Source organism: Dicentrarchus labrax, unplaced genomic scaffold (genome assembly GCF_905237075.1).
Source record: "Dicentrarchus labrax unplaced genomic scaffold, dlabrax2021, whole genome shotgun sequence".
Lineage (NCBI taxonomy): Eukaryota > Metazoa > Chordata > Actinopteri > Moronidae > Dicentrarchus > Dicentrarchus labrax.
This window is the reverse complement of record NW_026136723.1, coordinates 11,036,073-11,056,543: the sequence shown is the minus strand read 5'-3', so window position 1 is coordinate 11,056,543 and position 20,471 is coordinate 11,036,073. Positions and strand designations below refer to the sequence as shown.

At 41.8% G+C, this 20,471-nt stretch overlaps 1 protein-coding gene across 1 annotated transcript; it reads left to right on the top strand.

The window, feature by feature from the left end:
• Nucleotides 1–11,481: 11,481 nt before the first annotated feature.
• On the top strand, nucleotides 11,482–16,063 carry heyl (hes related family bHLH transcription factor with YRPW motif like). The gene is made up of 5 exons (XM_051390507.1): nucleotides 11,482–12,040; nucleotides 14,224–14,290; nucleotides 14,375–14,458; nucleotides 14,594–14,675; nucleotides 14,939–16,063. The coding sequence occupies exons 1-5, from the start codon at nucleotides 11,961–11,963 to the stop codon at nucleotides 15,613–15,615; spliced, it is 990 nt and encodes a 329-aa protein (XP_051246467.1). The 5' UTR covers nucleotides 11,482–11,960; the 3' UTR covers nucleotides 15,616–16,063.
• The last annotated feature ends 4,408 nt before the right edge of the window (nucleotides 16,064–20,471 follow it).

The following is a 20,471-nucleotide window of genomic DNA, read 5'->3' as shown; positions in this document are numbered from 1 at the left end:
AAACAACCTATAGTGGTACCGTTGTAGATCTCTAAAATAAGTCCAACAGGACACTTCAAAAAACCTTCAATTGATCATACTGACATTCAGAGGAAAGAAATATAAAATACCGCTATAATTCATGATGTGATAAAAAAGAATATTAATCAGACTTGCTCAGATTATATTAGTTCTTGCCTGGCTTTTTTCACTTCAGAGCAAAATCTTTTTATCATTAATTAGTCAAAAATATCCAAGTTTCTTAATCCCTGTTGGATACATGATGGTAATTATGTGTTTTTAAAAGTAAAATGTTGTCTTTACTCTTAACTTCTATGAAGTTCGAGTTGTGTCTGCCTCTTTCCATTGCAGAAACTCATTGATAGTGACGACGACGATGATGATGGTGATGATGTTGTGGGGAAGAACGTCAAAGTGTCACCCTCCTTCTCATACCAAGTCCATCATGCCGCTGCACAACAGCAGGCGGCTGACGCCTGCCCACGTTGTCTGCTCAAGAATACTTGTTTATTTGCCTTCCAGTTCGGAGAGAAAATAATTCCTTTTTTTATTTTCGGACATAGCAAGAGTAAACAAGTAGTTCCTTCAGCGCTGCGCCACACCCTCTCAGCACAATCCACAGCTCTTAGAAGTGTTTTTACACTGATGGGTGCCGACCAAGCGACTTATTTGTTTCAGATATTTTCCCATGGCAAACAGGGCGAATACAAAGGCTTCGTGGTGGCCTGGGGAAACCACAGGGTAGGCGTACATGAGCCTCCATACTCACCCTCTTTTGAAAATGAAATTTATGGCACCTCATAAAAACTCTATTCACGCTTATAAGCACTAAATATAAACTAGTATAAACCAGCAGGGTTTGAGTCAGTCCTTGTAAACTTGACCTGATGGAGCGTTGTGTCCGGCTGCAGGCAGGCCAACCGCCGGCTGACCCAGCTGCCCAGCCCTAACACAAGTCTATCCCAACGCAAACGCTGAAACGGGTTGAACTCTGACGTAGCTTCTGGTTGCTGACCTTCTTCTCGCTCTGACTCAGGGAAACACAGGGCCTTTGTTTTGGTCCTTTGTTGACATAAGGGCAGGAAACTCCCTCTCCACAGACGTTTCACAGCCAAGCAATCATACTGGAGTTTGTACAATACTGCCCTATCTGTGTGGCAGTTTAATGCTAGTTTACACCCAGCAACCCCTTAGGAACAAATAATATTCATGATTTATGATTGGGTTTTGGCTTACGCCTATGATTATAATGGTGTATGATTTACTGATTGAAGCCCAGTCTAAAAAGCAAATAGACGTAGCGATGGCTGTTATGTAAGGCTGCATCCAGATTTGGGACCTCACTCATTGTGTGTGTTAGCCACTGTGAGACCCACGGCTGGCACAGAGGGCTCCAGCAGCACCCCTCTGGGTCCCTGTGGTCTGCGCCTCAGCACATAACAGCCACTTAGGCCGGCATTTTCCCAGGCTGAGACAACACACCACGGTGGCAGCGCGAGCCACAGAGAGGGCCTGATTAAAGAGTAGGGACAATGGAGGGAGAGAGACCGTGGTGGCATTTTCCATCTCCGCCGCTGTCTCCTGGGGGGACCAAGTATGTGCCGTGAAACGTTTGAATTATCCCAGAATCTCTGGAATTCAGACAGAGGCACCGCGGAGAGGACCCTCGACCGGGGATCAAAGAGCTTTGAGAGGAGTGCGGTGGACTGGTGGTGAAGTCGAGTACATAGAGGAGTGTGAGTGTGTGTATGTGTGCACATGCTTGTGTGTTTCAGAAAACTGACTTGAAACAGATAAAGACAATGTTTGAATTTGAATCATATTTTCTTTTATGGCTACATGTCTAAAGATGTTTAAAAAAAAAAGCCATGTTTGACTTCTGAGGAGGCAGTCAACATTGAGCAATGAAATACAGGCATGTGGTGTGTGTGTGTGTGTGTGTGTGTGTGTGTGTGTGTGTGTGTGTGTGTGTGTGTGTGTGTGTGTTGCTGTCCTTTTATCCCTCATGGGATCAGATAATGCAATCATGGCCAATCATTGGGAGTCTAATACAGCGGGCGCCCCTCTTTAGTTTGGAGACGCCACTCTCCTCTGTGGTGGCAGAGGAAGAGGAAGAGAAAAGCGAGAGGGGGAAACCTCGTCCCTCTCTTTTTGTCTATCTCTCTCTGTAATTATCACTTAATGTTCTTCGGTGATCTGGAGACGTCTGTCTTTTGCTGTCCTTTCTTCCCTCGCTGGAGAGGAAATGTATCACAGTCTGAAATAAAACTGCCAGCCTTTTTATTATTGTATATTTAGCACCAGAACAGAGTAGTAAATGGAGCCCTCCCAGACCACAAGCTTCCGGTAGCGCAGGGCCTCAGCGCTGGCTGGCTGTCTTTGCCACAGCCAAGTCCAAAGATCAAAGCCTCCTGTACTATATACAGTTAGCTAGTCGTCCTCAAGCATTGACCTCAAGCAAGTTTTCATGTCTGAGAAAGACAGCGTGTGTTTGTGCATGAGCTACATGCAGGGTGTATAGAATTAGTTCACTACACAAGTATGCCTTTCAGAGAGCCAGTTTTGCATGAACATCTGTGGTGTGTGCTTTTCTGAATATGTGTAAGCGCTTTCATGTCTGTCTGTCTGTCTGTCTACGTCCATATATCTCTGTGCTGGGAGCTTTGTCATGACATTGTCTTGTGTTTGTTTGATGTAAAAAAAATGACAGCATTGCGTTTACATAAAAAATTTAAGTTGTGGCCTGGGAAGTTGTGTCGTGGCATTCAATGAACACAATTAGCATCACATATGATCTGGTGTATTTTTCCCAAACAGTGGTTCTTGTAACCCAGGGGTACTTCCTAAGTTGGCAGCGGGTCCAAGAAAGACTCTTAACTAAATCAACTAAACTCAACTACTTGTGATATAAAATATATATCCACATGTTTGAGTTAAGAAGTAAAATAGAAGAAAAACAGGAATATAAATAGGTGTGATAAAGAGCTGTAATATATTTACAACACGCAGAGAACTGCCCATGAAGATCAGTTGTAACATGCTACACAACTGAGTGTGTGAAAATAGCTGGCAAGCAAGCAGAGAAGTTGAACTCAAGCAGAAAGTAGAAATAGTTAAAAATAAAAATTACAGTTAAAATGGATGTATAAAAATAATGAATACAGTTAGTTAAAAGTCAAGGGAGAACAGTTGAAATACTTGGCTTAAAGTCATTCTTATCTAGCTAACCTAAACATTGTCAATTAAATTGTATTTTTTTTAAATTTAGCAATGACCATTTTAATGCAATTAATAGTGTTTAATAATATTCACTTTATAATCCATTCATAAGTGGGCAGTCGGGTATGTCACACAAAAAAGAATGGGAACCACTGGGACAGAGCCATATGACTCTTTCACTAATACACAGTATTTAAGTTTATAGATCAGCAGAACTGATCCAATCAATTAGTTTTAATGAACAACGCAGACTTAGTGTGGTGACAGTAAAAAAGAATGCAGACAGAATCCAGATTCAGTGTTCAGTACATCCATAATTTCTAGTTCTAGTCATTTTTAATTATAAAAGCCTCAATCAAGACCAATAAAAGTTGCACCAACTCCCTCAGGACATGAAAATGATGGTCGTCATTGCCTTCATCCTTCCCCCATCAAATTCTTCCTTTATTTCCCTGCACACTCACTGTAATCCCCCTTCTGGGAACGCTAAAAATTACCCCACAGTGCGGTGGCGGCAAGTTTTTATGCTGGTTTTTAGGGGCTTATGCCTGCTCCTCGGAACGAGGTGTCGGCTGGATGCCTCCCTGATAAGGCCGTAATCTGAGGTGTAAAGTTATAAGAGGGATTTGGGAAAGTGAGAGGCTGTCAGAGAGCAGCAGCCAAGGGTGTCTGGGGCAGCGTTTAACAGGGATGGACGACCACCTCCTCGGTTTACGACTCTGTGAGCGCTTCTCCTGAACCAACCTGGTATCCAATTAATCCACATCTCTCAGTTTCAAGCTGAATGGGGAACAGATGCATGTGTTTTTTCAAATACATTGTTGTCATGTACAGTTTGCTTTCCTTTCAGAATTGCAAGTTCCTACACTGCACGGATTTCTTTAGACTGACAAAAATAGAAAGCTGATAGAGGAATTAAGCATCACATGAGTCTACGCAATAAAAATTAGTCTCCTCCATAAACTTGAATGATAGTCAGCTTCCAAGTCAAGAGGCTGGAGCAAAACTAGTTTTACAGTGGCTAATATTAGCTTAGTCCTAAACCCCCTCAGTCATCAAATGAGGCACAGTCGCATGCATGGCTGAGGGGACACAGTGGATTAGCCCTGAACTCTTTCATTTTTCACTTTCCCCTTTTCCTCCTCCTCTTTCTCTGCGGCTCATAAAAGATTGCGTCCTGTGTGTGATGTGGCGGTGGAGTGCAGTCAGAATGAACTGATTACGGACGAGGGCCGGCGTGCCTTTGAGTCATGGCACCGAACGACATTCTTTCAGCACTTAAAAATAGTAACAGTTGGCTTTTTTCAGGTTTGTTTTTCTCATTGGAGAATTCTGGGGCATCCTCTCTTGGCTTTTTTGGAGACTGGAATCATAACCAGATTTTCTTTTAGCCCCTCCTCCCCTTTTCTTTCATTTTGTTATTGGGAGTTTGTTTAATCTTGTGAGGAAAATTGGCTTAGCGTGGGAAAGGCAGAATTCTTTTGGGGATAGGTTTTGTTGTTTTAGAGTTGTGCGCATTGTTTGTTTTTTTTTCAGAGCAGGAGGGAGAAAAAGTGCCAGTTTGTGCCAAAACCTCATGAAGTATAGATAAAAAGGGGCTGAGTGAGAGGGAGGCCGCAACACCATGACAAAGATATGGGCTGTCCAAGCAAAGAGCTTTACAAATGACGATCTCCAGGGGGAAAGTGGGGGAGACAAAATAAGGGAGGAAGGGAGTAGAAGAGCAGGAGGGGAGGAAAAGAGGAGAAACAAATGTGGATAGATTGGTGGGAGGAGGAGGAAGATGGCTATTGGGGGGAAATAACGCAGAGCAGTGAGGAGGGAGGGGAGGAGATGAGAAGGGAAACATTCCCCCTTGCCCACATTAAAGACATAAAAAAGAAAACAAACAGAAAAACATGTCTGACATAAAGAGGCTGGTTTCCGCGGCGACAGCACAATGGCTGCCTGTGGCTCTCGGGGCCCTCGCCGTCCCGTCTGGGGCCCGGCACCAGCGAAAGTCACCGCAGTCACAGGGCCCATCAGCGTGTGTGTGTGTGTGTGTATGTGTGTGTGTGAAACATGGTGAATGTCATCACGGGCCTAGTACTGTGGGAACCGCCATGAAAGGGACCCCACTCGGAAGCCACAAAAGTTCCTTTCTGCTTCTTCTCTTCGGCTTTTAGCCCCTTTATTTATCTGTGTGTAGGGGAGCCGGATGAGGAGGGAGGACACTCTCTCTCTATGTCTCTCGCTCTCTGACAGGCAGCATGACCCATCACTGCAGCCCTCCTGCCCTCTTGACACCTCAAATCACAGCAGCCACTATCTCAAACATATATACTGACTGTGTCTAACCCCATTTCTCTGGAGGTTTATTCACACCTCATATCAGCTCAATCAAACCATTAAAAAAACAATGCAGCTCTTTTGAAGCACCCTATAGGAACAGACCTGGGGTTCCCAGGAATGCCTCGTATATCCAAGTTATTCCGAGTGAATCGTGGAGACGGCCAGACAGACGGTGCCACAGGTCCCAGGCATTCCTTATGTGTCTGAAGGGCAGATAATTCCCTCATGGGTCCAGCCTGCAGTAGTGCCAAGCTACTCCAGTGCCAGTTCCCATGCCAATCCAATCTTGACCCCAGTGACTGAGCGCCCAGCCACAGGCTGACTGCTATAAAGGCCTCATACCAATAAGAAATCAACTGATTTTTTTGGGTGTATGTCAATAGCACTTGTATAAAGCACCATGCAGGGCTCCTTTGACCACAATTGGCCTTTCATATATTATCTGCAGGGGCTCTAGACAGTGAACAAACATTTAATTTTGACTAATGCTTTTTTATTACATATGAGGAGTTCTTTTGGGGTGCCTTGATATTTATCTATAATATTATTTTTTCATTCTTTTTGCCTTTAATGGACAGATACAGTTGAAGAGAGACAGGTGGGAGAGAGGGAGGGAATGATGTGCACCAAAGGGCCACAAGTTGGAATCCAACCCGGGCCGTTGCGGTAAGGACTCAACCTTGTGCCTGCTTTATATGGTGAGCTACCAGGATGCCTTAGGAACCTTATTACTTAAAAGACATATTTACACCAATACCATACTTAGCTCTTTTCAATATGTAAGACTGTTAAGCATTTTTTAACAGGTTGTAACGTAACTTAAAAGACCTTCCCCAACTTTCAGTCCAACACAAAGTCCAACGTCAAAGCTAAGCAGGTAAAATATATTGTGATATTGTGGTTTTAGCTAGTTGACCTTTGCTTGCTAACGTGTACGAATGCTAGCTAGTTAACGTAGCAAAAGACTGTGTTGAGCGGATAACGTCAGCTCATTCATCCCATCGACATGTGTAAAGATGGACGACATGAGAGCTCCTCATTTATCCAGACTTCCAGGGATGAATTAATTGACTGGTTAGCTATTGGCAGGTTATCTTGTTGGTTGGTGTTGTGGAGCTGTATGTTAATCCAGCACACAGTCCAAACTCCAAGCTAACATTTCTGCAAAGTATCTGAAATACATTGTAATATTGTGCTTTTAGCTAGCTAGCGTAAGCCTGCTTGCTAACGTGGACAAATTGCTAGTTAGCTAACATAGCTAGCTTGACCATGCCCAGGATGATGTTCGCTCGCGCCTACGGACAGAGCTCGAGCAACAGCATGCTGACTGCAGTTCACTTAATGGCCACCGATTTCCGCGAATTACATTTAGAACCTTTTAATATAACTAAGTAAAACATAACTATAGTGTAATAGTTACTATAAGTGTTTCACAGTTACAAAAAACAGTCTACGATTTTTTTTTCTGTTTTTGTTTTAAATTCTCATGTACTGGTTTTTTAGCTGCGCGTTGTCGCTGTCCAGTGAAAACAATGTATCATCATATATTTAAGTTTTCTAATAAACTGAAAGATTATTCTGTACTTTGTGTGTTGATAAAATTCTCCTACATCTGAGGCAAAAAAAACCCTGTAAAAATTTTATATTGTCAATAATCTTAAAACAATGCTGCTTTTCTTCTTTCATGAAAAAGTTACATTTTAATTTTTTTTACCTTCTATTTAATTTTAATGTTTTAAATCGTATTCATGCGTATTTTATATTGCTGTGTCTTGTTGTTTTATATCTTTAAGTAATGTATTTTTATATCTTAGTCAAATCACTTTAAATTGCCTTGTTGTTTAAAGGTGCGATACAAATAAACTTGCCTTACCCTTGTATTGCCTTAAAGGTTCTTTGTGGGGTTACTAGTATGGCTATGGAGCTGTTTTTCTAGGAGGCAACACGCACATGCATGTGATTAAAATTCTAAACATTCCTACAAATGTTGTCGCACTATACCACTGATCTACAGGTGGCGGTAACACGGCAAGATATGTTGCAATGGTCCAGTAAAGACTGCAAGACATCCAAACATGGATGTAAAAATAAAGCTTGATTTAAAATACTTCAAATGCACTCGACTAGTTTTTTAGACCACACAATGCGTTGTACTGAATGTAAACGTAACTTATGTTTGTTTACAAGAAAATTCAATAGAGCACCTTTAAAAATGAATATGGTATGATATTGAAAACACTACTGTTTGAAATGTTGCACTTTTGTGATAAATAAAATGCACTCAACACGCTGAGTCTTTTTTATGTTTAATGGTTTCCTGCGAGTTTACTTATTTTTCTCAATCACCGGGATGAACTCTTTTGTCTTTTAACACTGGAGTATCTACATTTTAGGAAAAAAATTATTTGCTGAAAGTTGGTTTTCTGCTGCTGAAAAACAGAGCACAAATAATCAAAGTCAACCATGCAGTGAGACATACTGTATCTGATCAGTTATTCAGTTTGACATGAATTCAGAGAAAAAAGTCACAAACAAAATATCCTGCTGAACTGGTTCCATCTCACAGACTTTCAAACAATAGCAATAGTCATGCATCAGAAACAATAATTGCAGCTGAGTGTTTGTGCGTTATAAATTGTGGGTATGCACTGTCCACATTCGTGTGAAGGAGTTGCATGTGTGTGTGTGTGCTTGTATGAATCAGCTCATGGCCTGCGTGTGTGTATGTCCCTAAGCGTTCACACGTTCATATTCCAGTTGCGCATGTGTGCGTGTGTGTGCAAATTGTAAAAGTATGAGCTTGTTAATTTCAATAAGGGACGTTGCCTTGTTGTGGTTTGGAGGGATGGGAGGGAGAGGACTTGAAGTGGCCGACCAAGATCGCCAGAAATCTCCCAGAATTCCATCCCACCATCCAGTGCCAACTCTCTCTCTCTTATGTTTCTCTCCATCACCCTCCCTTCACACACCCCCACCATGAAACCATTTTCATAATTAACTTATTTATTTATTCATTCATCTTCTTAATTACTTTCCACTTCATGCGTGTTTTTCATGCAACTTGCCTCATCCTGGAACAACTGGGAGGTGTGGCCGTCCAAAAACGATGAGTGAACAGAGTGATTTCATTAAATAAATAAAAAAAAGACTGGCGATACAGAGAAGAAAGTTATTCTTTGAAGAGAAGGGTGGGTTGGTGATAAAAATAACAACAGAGAACTGAAACTGAAGCCTGACTTCATAGACGTCTCTTTTCTTTCAGACTCTTTATTCCATGTTTTCTGATGCTGGAATTAGATCCAGATCTGAATTAAGGAATGATTGGTAATGAAAGGATATGTAGACAGGGGGGGTTTGTTTGGGGGGAGGGATTTCTCTTTTCTGTTAGTCCTGACTCATACTCACCACACCATAATCCCCCCTGGTGATGGTCACGCTGATTACTGACACTTGGGTATTACAAACACACGCACATGCACATGTTTTAAGTTAGTTTATTACTTTACACGTATGATATAATAAAATGAAGACGGGCAGGGCTCAGCTAGATCTAATGCAAGTGAGATAAACAAGGCTGTTAAAAAGCACATCATCTCAAAAGAAGCAAAGAAAAAGAAACATCTGGAATAAGAGAAATAAATAAAATAAATCAAAATATGCTTGATTTTATTTACAAAGAACTCATAGCAACTTACAGGACTAAACAAAGTACAAAAAAGAGACTTTTCTCGTTCAAAAAACATACACAAAGATGACTCATGCATTGTCGTATGTTTAAACTAACACACCCTTCCAGTCTGCCAGGCAGGAAGACACACACTCAGCTGGGCATTGTGTGGAAGGGGGCATGCCACTTGGCCCCGCTCCGTCTTTCACACACACATATGCACACACTGCTGGGTCAGTCAGGCATCGCTCCTAACAACGGGTGCCTGGTCTTCGTGTTTCCATGGCAATCTGTACCAGCAATCTTCCCACGGTGGCAGCGGAACCAAGCGCTAAGTGCTGCAAGCAACTGTGTGTGTGAGTGCGTTTGTGTGTGTGTGTGAGCGTACAGAGAGCGCTATCTTGTCCAGTGAAGAGCCCAGATGTTCAGACACTCACTGAGCTGATTCCTCTCTTGACCCCTCAGTACCTGCCCTCATCTCTGCACACACTGACATACACACAAAACAGATTTCAAAATATTTGGAAGGAAATGGTCCGGTGTGTAACATTAGGAGGATTTATTGGCAGAATGTAATATAATATTCATATGTATTGGTAAAAAAAACCCCTGAAAATTAGAAACGTCTGTTACCTTAGAGCCTTTTTATCAACAGAGGGAGCAGTCCGCCATGTTGAACTGCCATGTAACCCAACAGCCACCATAGTTACTGCTTGGAAGGGAGGGTGAGGCTAGTTGGTTGCAATCTGCAATTTCCAGTATATAGGTTTTTCAAAATGACCAGTGTGTAGGTCTTTTTCTGACGTATACCAGCACCAGAACCAGAGACGTGCGAGCAGGCAATGTAACCGGACTCAGTAGCTTCGGACGTCAGTGACGGCAAAAGTAAAGAGACCTAAGAAGACGAGGGAAGGAGCTAAGAAGAGAAAAGGAGAGAGTGGCTGAGCAAGAAACGAGAGTACATCTCAGACTGATTTTTAGTCATTGGTGAGACTTTGTGAAATAAAAGGACCAATACTGAGCTGGCCTTCTTACGGTTGAATTAGTAAGTCATATTAGCTGGCTTGTTATGTCTTGTGTTCTTGCACTTGATAGATTTTTGGCTGTGTTAGCAAAGTTGTCAACTCTCTAGTTTTTGATCATGAGCAATGCAGTCATAACAAATGCACTTGTATAGCTGTCCATACTTTAAACCAGTGTTGGTACAACTACAGTCGTAGGGTGACCCTCTTTGTAGAGTTAACACAGGAGGCACATGTATTCCCAATAATACAATCAGTTATTGTTATTCCACTTTTATATACGCAAAGTGCAAATAATCAGTGTGTGCATGAGTGTGACTATTTACTAGGCTGATATTGATATAAATATATTACAGAAAAGGCTAAACTTAATTTTAATTACATTCAAGTGGTCTTATAGTTTAAGTATTTTCATTCTAAATAGTGTAGTATTTCCACAGTATTAGTGTAGTATAAAATAAAGAATAAAATAGTGTAGTATTTTGGTGTGTATAAGCCTGCCGTTGGCCGGCTATTTCAACATATACCAAGACAATTTATTTGTATGTGAAAAATATTTTAACAATAAGCACTAATATAATAATGATAATTTTAGAAGAACAGAGTTGGAGTATGGCAGGTGGTGAAGCCTTTTCCTTATCTGATAGGGCTGTGGTGGTATCCCTGACCGGTTGGGAAATTGGTATAAATGATTTTACACTTTAGTAAGCAGGAATAAAGCAATATGATGTATTGTTAGGAAGAAGTAAGGATAATGGGGGAAAAACTGCGCCCTATATTTTGATTTTTCTTCATATTTGCTGGTCACTGACAGCTGCCTAGAGGTCATTTTTATCACTGCAGTAAAGCTTTCTCTCTCTGCCGTCTGTCTTTCACACTTACTCACAAGAAGTACTTCAATAACTCCATTCTTCCAGTCACCTGCATGATTGTGTGAGAGTCAAGCTTTACGCACTGTCACACACTCTGTAGATGATGGAGTGTTTTCACAGTCCATCATTCCCACACTCCTCACCTCTCTCCTTCCCTCCCTCCCGCTGCCATTGTTCTACAAAGCAGTATAATTAAAGGAGCCAAAAAGAGAAAGAAAGGAGGATAGAAAGAGGGAAGGAAGGAGAGCAGGACGAGATTGGAGGCTAATTGACTGAGGATGACTGAGCAAAGGGGTGGAAAGATGGGGCCGGGGTGGTGGGGAGGGAGGGAAGCTGGGGAAGGCCAGATTAAAGGGAGGGAGGAGGGACAGGGAGAAGAGGCGGGGGAGCCAAAACTGGCAACCCTGCCCCAACTGCCAAAGTCCTATTTTGTCATTGGGTGGCTGTGACAGAGAGAGGGAGCCAAGAGAGAAATAACAGCGAGGGAGAGAGAGTGAGAGACTATGATTGGATGCCAGTGATAGAGTAAAAGACTAAAGCAGCTTGTGAATTTTCTTAGTTGCCATGGGCCCTTGGGGGTCGATCAAGTGGCACTGCTGACTCACAGAGGATAGGACAGAAGACACATGAAGAAACAACAAAACAAACACAATTGACAAGAAGTAACTAAGGACAACAAGGCTTTTATAAGTAACAGCGCAAGAGAAACAGAGTGAGGGGCACACAGGGTGAGCGCTCCGTCCAGAGGGGAGACGATCTACAGCAGCGAGAGTGGCCGACAACAGGCTCCAGCAGGCCATCATCTATCCATCCATCAGTCAGTCCAGCCAGAGAGGAAGAAGCAGAGACATGAAGAGACCTCACGACTACAGCTCCCCAGACTCGGACACAGACGAGTTTATTGACGTGGGACAAGAAGACAGCTTTTGGTGAGCATCCGCCAATCACACCTGAGGTTGTAACACATGCCCTCCAATCACACTTTAAAGGAAAATGACATGGTGTACTGCTGCAATTAGCAGCTGAAGGCAAATTTGCTCTAAACATATTTGGCACTCAACTGCGGGCTTTACAAGCATTTTCACGCATTCATAAACAGAATTGCAGACAAGTTTAAAGACGACAGGAAAAGTTTCCATTTTTAAGTCTCAGTAGCAGATTTTGTTTATAAAGGGGAAAAAAAGATACCTACTCTTAGGCATTTTCTGCATTCAGCTTAAACAAACATTTTTTAAAAGTAATTTGCACCTCTCTAGAAAGTGTTGACACACCTTCCAGCAAACCTTAGCTGTAAGTATTAAGTTTAACTTCAGGCCTCTGGCAGCAAATCTCCCTTATTCATTGAAATATATTGCAAATCAGTGAAACTGTGTCATGTTTGCTCCTTTTACTTGCCTGTGTGAGCAAATAGGCGTATAACAGTCATTCATGCATGACATGCATTAGAATAAGTGTAGGTTAAAAATGATGTAAGGCCTGTCATGTCTGAGGCATAGAGACAGGGATTAAAGTGACGAGCAACATTTTGTGACAGTGTGTCATTTGAAAAAAATAAATATTTAAGCTCAAAAACATTTAAAAAGTCTTAAGTCAAGATTCACAATTGAATCATGCAATATTTTTAGGTTAATTTATAAATTCAAATTATTATTATTGTTGTTGTTGTGATTTAGCAATATTATGTTTTTAATCCTTTCCAGTTGATGTTGTATAAAACAGTAACTGAACTGTCAAATTAACTTGAAAGCAACCGAGAGAGACAACACACATTAAATGTGCTGTGGATTTTGTAGCGTTTTGTTGGAACCTTTGAGACACACTGCATGTGAATGAATAATATTAAATTATTCTATAATACTTTTTTTTATTATACAAACATTTCACTTTATTTGAGGGATTTCATTCACTTTCAAAAATACTGAAATACTGAAAGTTTATTCAGTACAATGTACTTATTCTTTTCAACTTTATTGTATTATTGTTCAATATTTTATGCAGGAAACTTGATATAATATAGATTCATAATAGATTGTTCATCATATGCATATAGTTATATGTAGTTACATAAGGGATACGATGCAAACTACAAAGCTATAACATAAACTACAAACTGAAATACTTTTTATTTGAAAGAAAGAAATCCTTTGAACCTTTAAATGCAAACCTACAATGCCAGGCTTAATTATATATAATGTGATTCAGTGGTGTGCAAAATGTCTGATGAGCAGTAAAATAACGCTTGACTAACAAACACTCTTTACAAATAATTTTACTATATTGCTTTTTATGTGAATTAGTCAATTTCTTGAGCTGGAATTACAGAGAATGTGTATTAAGAGAGAGCATTAAAAGAGTATTCAATACAGTGTATGAATTACTGTATTACTGTATGTGTATCAGTGCATCTACATTACACAGAAATACATTCACTTTAATAGGGGATACGTCACAAGCACTGAGCAAGCCAATAACACTAAAGACGGTTTGGATAAATCCAATTGCCATGTGACACGCAAACAGAAGACATCGCAGTCTTTTCAAGTCAGCCCCATCAAACATAAACCTAAACAAAAACACACAGCTAAATTGGCAGCCTTCATGTTAAAATCTAATAGAAACTCAATAAGTCTCTGGTGGGGGAGTTTGAAGGGAACTCCAAGCTGTCAGGCTCTTTTAGGCCTGTAAGATGAGAGTTCACAAACAAACACAATCCATATTGAGTGACTGTGCTCAGAGGAGCTCTGATCCCATGCTGCATGTTGAAGCCCCATGCGAGCGAAAGCATCGCCCCGAGGCTATATAATCATCTTTCTAAAAGTGCTTTTGCTCAGATGGAAAGAAGAACAGCATGTCATTTCACTGAGACTAATGTCCAGAAACGCATTAAACCAAAAACAATCTCATCTTCCCTCCTCTCCCGGGTACTCCTATGCCTTTCTGTGCCCAAAAAACAAATTAGATTGAAGGGAGCTGATGTGCCATCCTGCCTCTGTGTCATATTAAGGAGAGTAATAATAACAATATGCAGGAGAATCAAAGTCACCATGTTTCTCTCTGTGCCAATGTCATCCCCCCATCTCCTTCTTTCTCTCTCCCTGTTTCCATGGTACAGCCCAGTCACCGGGTCCATGTCTCCTGGCAGCGCCTCACAGATTCTTGCCCGAAAGAAGAGAAGAGGGGTGAGTGGATTATAGCCTTGGATCTTAATCTTTTTAGTCCTGTCGTTATGGTTGGCCTTGACTGTCCCTCTGCTCTTCTTGTAGATCATAGAGAAGAGGCGCAGAGACCGGATCAACCACAGCCTGTCGGAGCTCAGGAGGCTGGTGCCAAGTGCTTTTGAGAAACAGGTAACTGCTCGCTAATGCAACTATACCTCTATTATTATTATTTATTATAATAATAATATTAATATCAATTAAAACCACTATGTCAATGACAGAAGTAAAACCAGTTTAAGTAAATATGGCTCATTTTCCTTGCAGGGTTCGTCTAAGCTGGAGAAAGCAGAGATCCTGCAGATGACTGTGGACCACCTTAAACTCCTGCATGCCATGGGAGGAAAAGGTGAGACTTGTGAGTTTGTTGCTCGCAAAAAAAAAATGCTTTCTAGTTTTTTCCGCTTGTCTTCCGTGTGTGTGGAGCACAGACACAAAAAGCCCTTAGAATATTGATGGAAAACATCTAAATAAATAATAAAGTAAATAAGTAAATGTCATTATTTATTGTCCTCTTTTTTGGACAAGAGATAAAACATAAGTTGTTCATGACTGACTGCATTCTATTACTATTATTCACATTATGACAAAACTCTCCTTTTGATCTCCCAGGTTACTTTGATGCGAGGGCTCTGGCAGTTGACTACAGGACCCTGGGCTTTAGAGAGTGTGTTGGGGAGGTGGTGCGGTACCTCAGCTCCCTTGATGGGGAGTCCCCGGACCCTATAGGAGCCCGTCTGGTCTCCCACCTTTCCCACTGCGCAAGTGAGCTAGACCCTCTCCTCCTACAGTCACCCCCGGCCTCCGCCCTGCCCTTTCCTCCATGGCCATGGGCATCTTTCCCTCAGATCTCCCCCACCTCACAGGCTTCCTCCTCATCTCCTTTCCCCAGTGGGCGAAGGGATCTGGCCCTGCTGGGGAGCTACCCGCCACCCGCCTCCCTTCGCCTCGCCCCGCTGGCCGGGTGCCAGCAGGGCGCACCACCGCTCCTTGCGCCTACAGCCCTGGCAACCGTCCACAGGGTGCCCTCCCTTGCAGCGTCCCCAGCCCTTGGCCCCTCCAGACCGACCCAGCCGTCTCCTCACAGCGCCACTAGGGCCTCGCCTCTCCTCCCCCCTTCTTCTTCCTCTCCTTCTACCTCCTCCTCTTCTACTTCATCAAATTCTGCCCCACCGCAAGTTTCTTTCAGGCCATTCGCACCTCTGGGGTCTTCAGCAGCGCAGCGCAGGGGCTTGAGCGCATCAGCCAAGTCGGCCCAGGGATGGGGGACTGAGATCGGAGCTTTCTGAGGGTCGACTCTGGTTTTGTTTTCCAAATGAACTCTGTACAGTGCACATGGAGCTCCCATGTGCACCATGTAGCAAATATGATACCTTTGGAGAAAGAAGTATTGAACCTTTGATGATTGTCTCTGCTTTTGAGGGACTTTAAAAGCCATATCAGTCTGTGGGTGAGGTTTCAGATAATCACAAACAATCATATATAATGGATTAATGAAGGAATGTGAAGGAATAGAAGATTTAAATAAATTCATGATCTTGCTTGACAAATACACACATACACAGTGTCCAACAGAGCCATATATATAACGCTCAACAGAGTGACGTTGAGTTTTTACTGAATTTTAACTGTGATATTTGTTTTTGTTTTCCAAAACATTTATACATTTGATTACTTTTTCCAATTCTGATGAATGTTCGACAAAAATCTCTATAAAGACTAAGTGCCTTTACCTTTTTCATGTTTATGTGTGTTTTTTCTGACTGCATGGCAACATGTACTTGCAACTACAAATTATCTGCCATCGATACAAACGGCAAAGGAATGGTTGAAAGCTACAAGTTAGCCACTTATCCATATTAGCCATGTCTGCAAACATTGCTTGTATGTTCCCCAGCCGTAACCCCCTTGGTATCTAAGCTGTCTCCAGTGATGGCTGATGGGAGCTGTGGTCTTGTGGCTGCAGAGGATAAACATGGTGGGAGCTGGTGATGTTTTTGGGATGCCGCGGCGAGGCAAACAGACCCATCACTTTGCCCTCTAATTGGCAGTCCCCTGTAATTAACTTTACCCTCATATCAGTCTATGTATCTTCCTCTCCTCTGCTGTCTTTCTGCCATTCTTTCTCTCCAATCTTGTGGTACACCAGCGGATATCTTCTCTCCCTGTTTGTCTGCGCCACTGTCTCCTCAACAATGGACAGACAGTAAAGAAGAGGGCGAGAGGGAGGATGGAGAGACTGAGAGAGGGGAAAACAAAGAAAAAGATCTTAAGAGCTGTGGTTGGGTGACTGATTCGGCGTAGACGTTCAATAACAGGGTGGGAAGGAGGCAGGAGACAGGGTTAAGGGGAGATGAGAAGGACTGTGAAGGTTTAAAAGGACAGGAGGAGAAAGAGTGTGAATCACAGAGAGCAGGCCAGCACGTAGAGGGTGCAGAAGAATCCCCCCCCGGACAATGATGAATGACAGTTGCAACGAGTTGTTTCTCAAGAAGATCAGCATAATTGTGCCGTGCTTCACCAAAACGGCTCCGCGGGGATGAGAGAGCAGAGAAGAGCCTTGTGTGTGTTTACTGCTGGAGAACGCTTTGATCTACTTCAGGATGCAATGTCTGTGGCCTGCGGTCCAAAAATGTGTGTGTTCCGCAAAGTGCATATTGTTTATTCGAGTGAGTGTGCTAGTGTGTGCTTAAGCCAGTCTCATGTGCTCGCTGCCCTGTGTGTGTGTGTGTGTGTGTGTGTGTGTGTGTGTGTGTGTGTGTGTGTGTTTGTGCCTTGCCTAGTGTTTTGTTTATGTGGTGTTGTGTGCACACACGTCTTGTGTGTGTAATGTGAGTCTTCTGGGCTGGCGTCAGGACTGAACCGCGGTGGCGGCGTGGCTCTCGTGCGAGGCCGGCCGGCGGTCGGACGGACGGTATGGTGGTGGAATGTTTGTGGAGGGTGCATGCATACACACACACAGGCAGTCAGACAACACACAAACACACTCTCTCTCTCTCTCTCTCTCTCTCTCTCTCTCTCTCTCTCTCTCACACACACACACACAGACACAGACACACACACACACACACACACACACACACACACACAGGCTGGCTGGCACTATTCTAGCCTCTGAGTGGAGGAGCCAGAGTCACCACCACAGCTTCCAGGAAGGACAACCACAGTTACACTGCACTGGGTTTCCCACGGGGGAGGGGAGGCTGGAGGGAGAAGAGAGGAAGGAGGGAAGGGAACGAGAGAGAAAGGAGGGAAGTGCGTATGTGTGTGTGCATTTGTGAGTGTGTATGTGGGGCATGGGTGTACAGAATAGACCAGCGTTGTGGTTCAAGCTGAGGAGGAAAAGAGGAGGGTTCAATGCAGGGAGGAGGCAGAGGTGAGAGAAAAAAAAGTGTCTGAAATCAGACAGTGAGAGAGATTTATCCTCTGACGTGTAAATAAACTCCTCCATGTATTAGTGCTGAAACATTTATTGGATTTAATGTGTGTAATGTCATTTGCTGCCTATGTACAAGTACAGCTGAATCAGTTTGTCGATGAATCAATTCTTCAAAACTACTTTGACAATTGTTTAAGTAATTCCATTTCCAAATCAAATCCAGATTTCTATGCAAAAACATTAAATTGTTCCAGTTTTGAGGATTTTCGGTGTTATGATGGGTAACTGTCATGGATATTTCTCACTGTTTTCTGAATTTTTACAAACCAAACAATTAATCAATTAATAGGGGGAAAAAGGCTGATTCAATCAGAACCATATTTTCCCATGATTTTGTGTCTAAGTGACTAATGGTTATCAACAACTTTTTGATATTGGTCCAGTATTGAACTGCAGTTTCCATTTAATGTGAATGAAAATAATCATTAGCTGCAGTCCAACACAAATGAAATGAAAATTAGCTCCACTTCAACAAACTACAACAGCCAGATCCTGCTTTTACATTCATACATGCAATAATAATATAATGATATAATACATAACAGCATAACAGTCACAGGGGACATTTTTCTGCAATGAGTACTTTTACTTTTAATACGTCAAGCACATTTTCTTGATTATACTTACATATTTTTTACTTCAATTTAATTTCAGGACCTTTATTTGTAGCAGAGTACTTATATAGTACAATATTAGTATTTTTTACTTAAGTAAAGGTTGTATACTTCTTCCTATTGGTTTGGTGTGAGTAGCAAAGAAAAGTTAGATAAATTATGCTCCTTCTGAGATAGCAAGTTCAAAAATTCTGTGTACTGTATTTTCACAGTTTGTGCATTAAAAATTGCTGCTTCTACTACTGACTGCCGTAATCAAAATATACATTCAGACACTACCTGGCATAAGAGAGGTGCATTGTGTATGAGCAGCGGACAGAGCTTAACAGAGTTCAGGAGAGGCAACAGACAGATTCTCTGTCCTGAGAATGTCCTGGGATATGAGTTTTTGGAAAAAACTTCTGTCTGGCACACTGTTAATAAACAGACAAAACTGTGGAAAATCATGCAAAACAACCAGCAGAAAACTGTGATGAGTGCTACCACATTTACGATGACTTTCTGTGTTCCTCTGTCAAACTGTTATTTGTATTTTGTGGGAGAATCATTAAACCAGCCTTTTCCTTTACCTTAGTCGTCATTGTCCAGCAGAAGTTAGGGTGGTACTTGTATCTACATCTCTCCACCCTGTTAATTATAGACTCAAACTGTTGTGAGTATGAACAGTTGCCAGTGTAGGTGACTGAGCTGTGATAGTCTCCCAGCTTGTAGTTAACCTATACAGTTTAAGGTAGATAATACAATATTACAATATTTCTGCAAATAATTGTAAAGGATTTAAGCTCAAACTAGGCCAGTGTGTAGGATTAAGTGGAATCTAGCAGTGTAGTTGCAGATTTAGACCACGCTTGCCTTGTAAATGTCCACTTCTTTCAAACCCCCACTTCCACTTTGTAACACGACTAAGTTGAGCTGCTGATGACTTTATCGGGGGTTATTTTTTCAAAGTTAAAAAAAACCTCCCTCCAATACCACATAAGAAATCAACTGTTTTCACAGGCCGAGTAGTAGTATGGTGGCCCTTTTAACTTGAAACCTTCAAAAAATGTGGAAATTTGGTCATCACATTTGCAGAAATAACTGAGAAATAAGACCAAAATAATACATATCATATAAACGTTAGATATGATTTAATATCTGTTATTCTGATACTGACTTTTTTTTTTCTTACAAAATGATCCTCTTATTTCAGTGTGTATTACTAGTTATGCATCAGTTGTCATCACCCTCACTGTACAAAGGTAAAGAAGTGGCACTGGGGATGCTGGGTCCACAGCTGTTGACAATGTTCTATGTCATAAGAGTAAAGAATGTTGTGTCTGTTTCCCGGGAAATCTACGTTCTCCAGAAGCTCTGGACTACATTCGAAAGAAATGGAAAAACATGTACATAGGCACACAGATTTTACCACATGTTAGTATAGGAAATAGATACGCATCTACAGCAGCCACAAACAGCATGTAATTTATGCTATTATATGATTTATGTTTGAAGACAGAGATGTGTACTGATAACCCTCTAAGACAATTTATGTTTTTGGGCTATACACTAAAATGACATGCTCTAATCTTCTGAGTTCTTAAGCCATTCAAGATTCTGTTTTTTGTGTCCCCATATTTGTACGTTATGACTGATTGCTGGCTCATGGCAATCAAATATTTCTGATTCTGATACACCTCTGCCCTGCTGTGAAAACAAAACATAAAAACACAAGAGCAATGGATATTTTTGATAGTCATAGGCCTAAATGAGCATGCATAGCATAGATTAAGTGGTGATGTATTTAAAATTGAATTAGTTTTGGCTAGGTGTGCTATATGCTGCTGTAGCTGCATGCAAGCTTTTATGATCTATGAACTCCCAGCCGTCACCACAAGCGTCTCAGGGAAATTGACTGATTCAGAGGGCAGTTTAATGTCACATAAACTGATATTTTGTCATAAAGGTAAAATAAAAGTGCTTTAAAGTAGGGGTCAGCAATTAGGTTCAGCCACAGATGATTTTTTCAACTGGTTCATTGCCAGATGTCATTTTTCCTCCAAGGGGTAGCTCGTAATACTCATTTAGGAAAAGCGACTTATCCGCAATAATA

Bases quoted from the DNA above. Each gene is read 5' to 3' on its own strand.
- heyl (XM_051390507.1), top strand. From the start codon at position 11,961: ATGAAGAGACCTCACGACTACAGCTCCCCAGACTCGGACACAGACGAG. The intron at 12,041-14,223 runs GTGAGCATCCGC...TCCATGGTACAG, and splicing joins GGACAAGAAGACAGCTTTTG to CCCAGTCACCGGGTCCATGT. The intron at 14,459-14,593 runs GTAACTGCTCGC...TTTTCCTTGCAG, and splicing joins CAAGTGCTTTTGAGAAACAG to GGTTCGTCTAAGCTGGAGAA.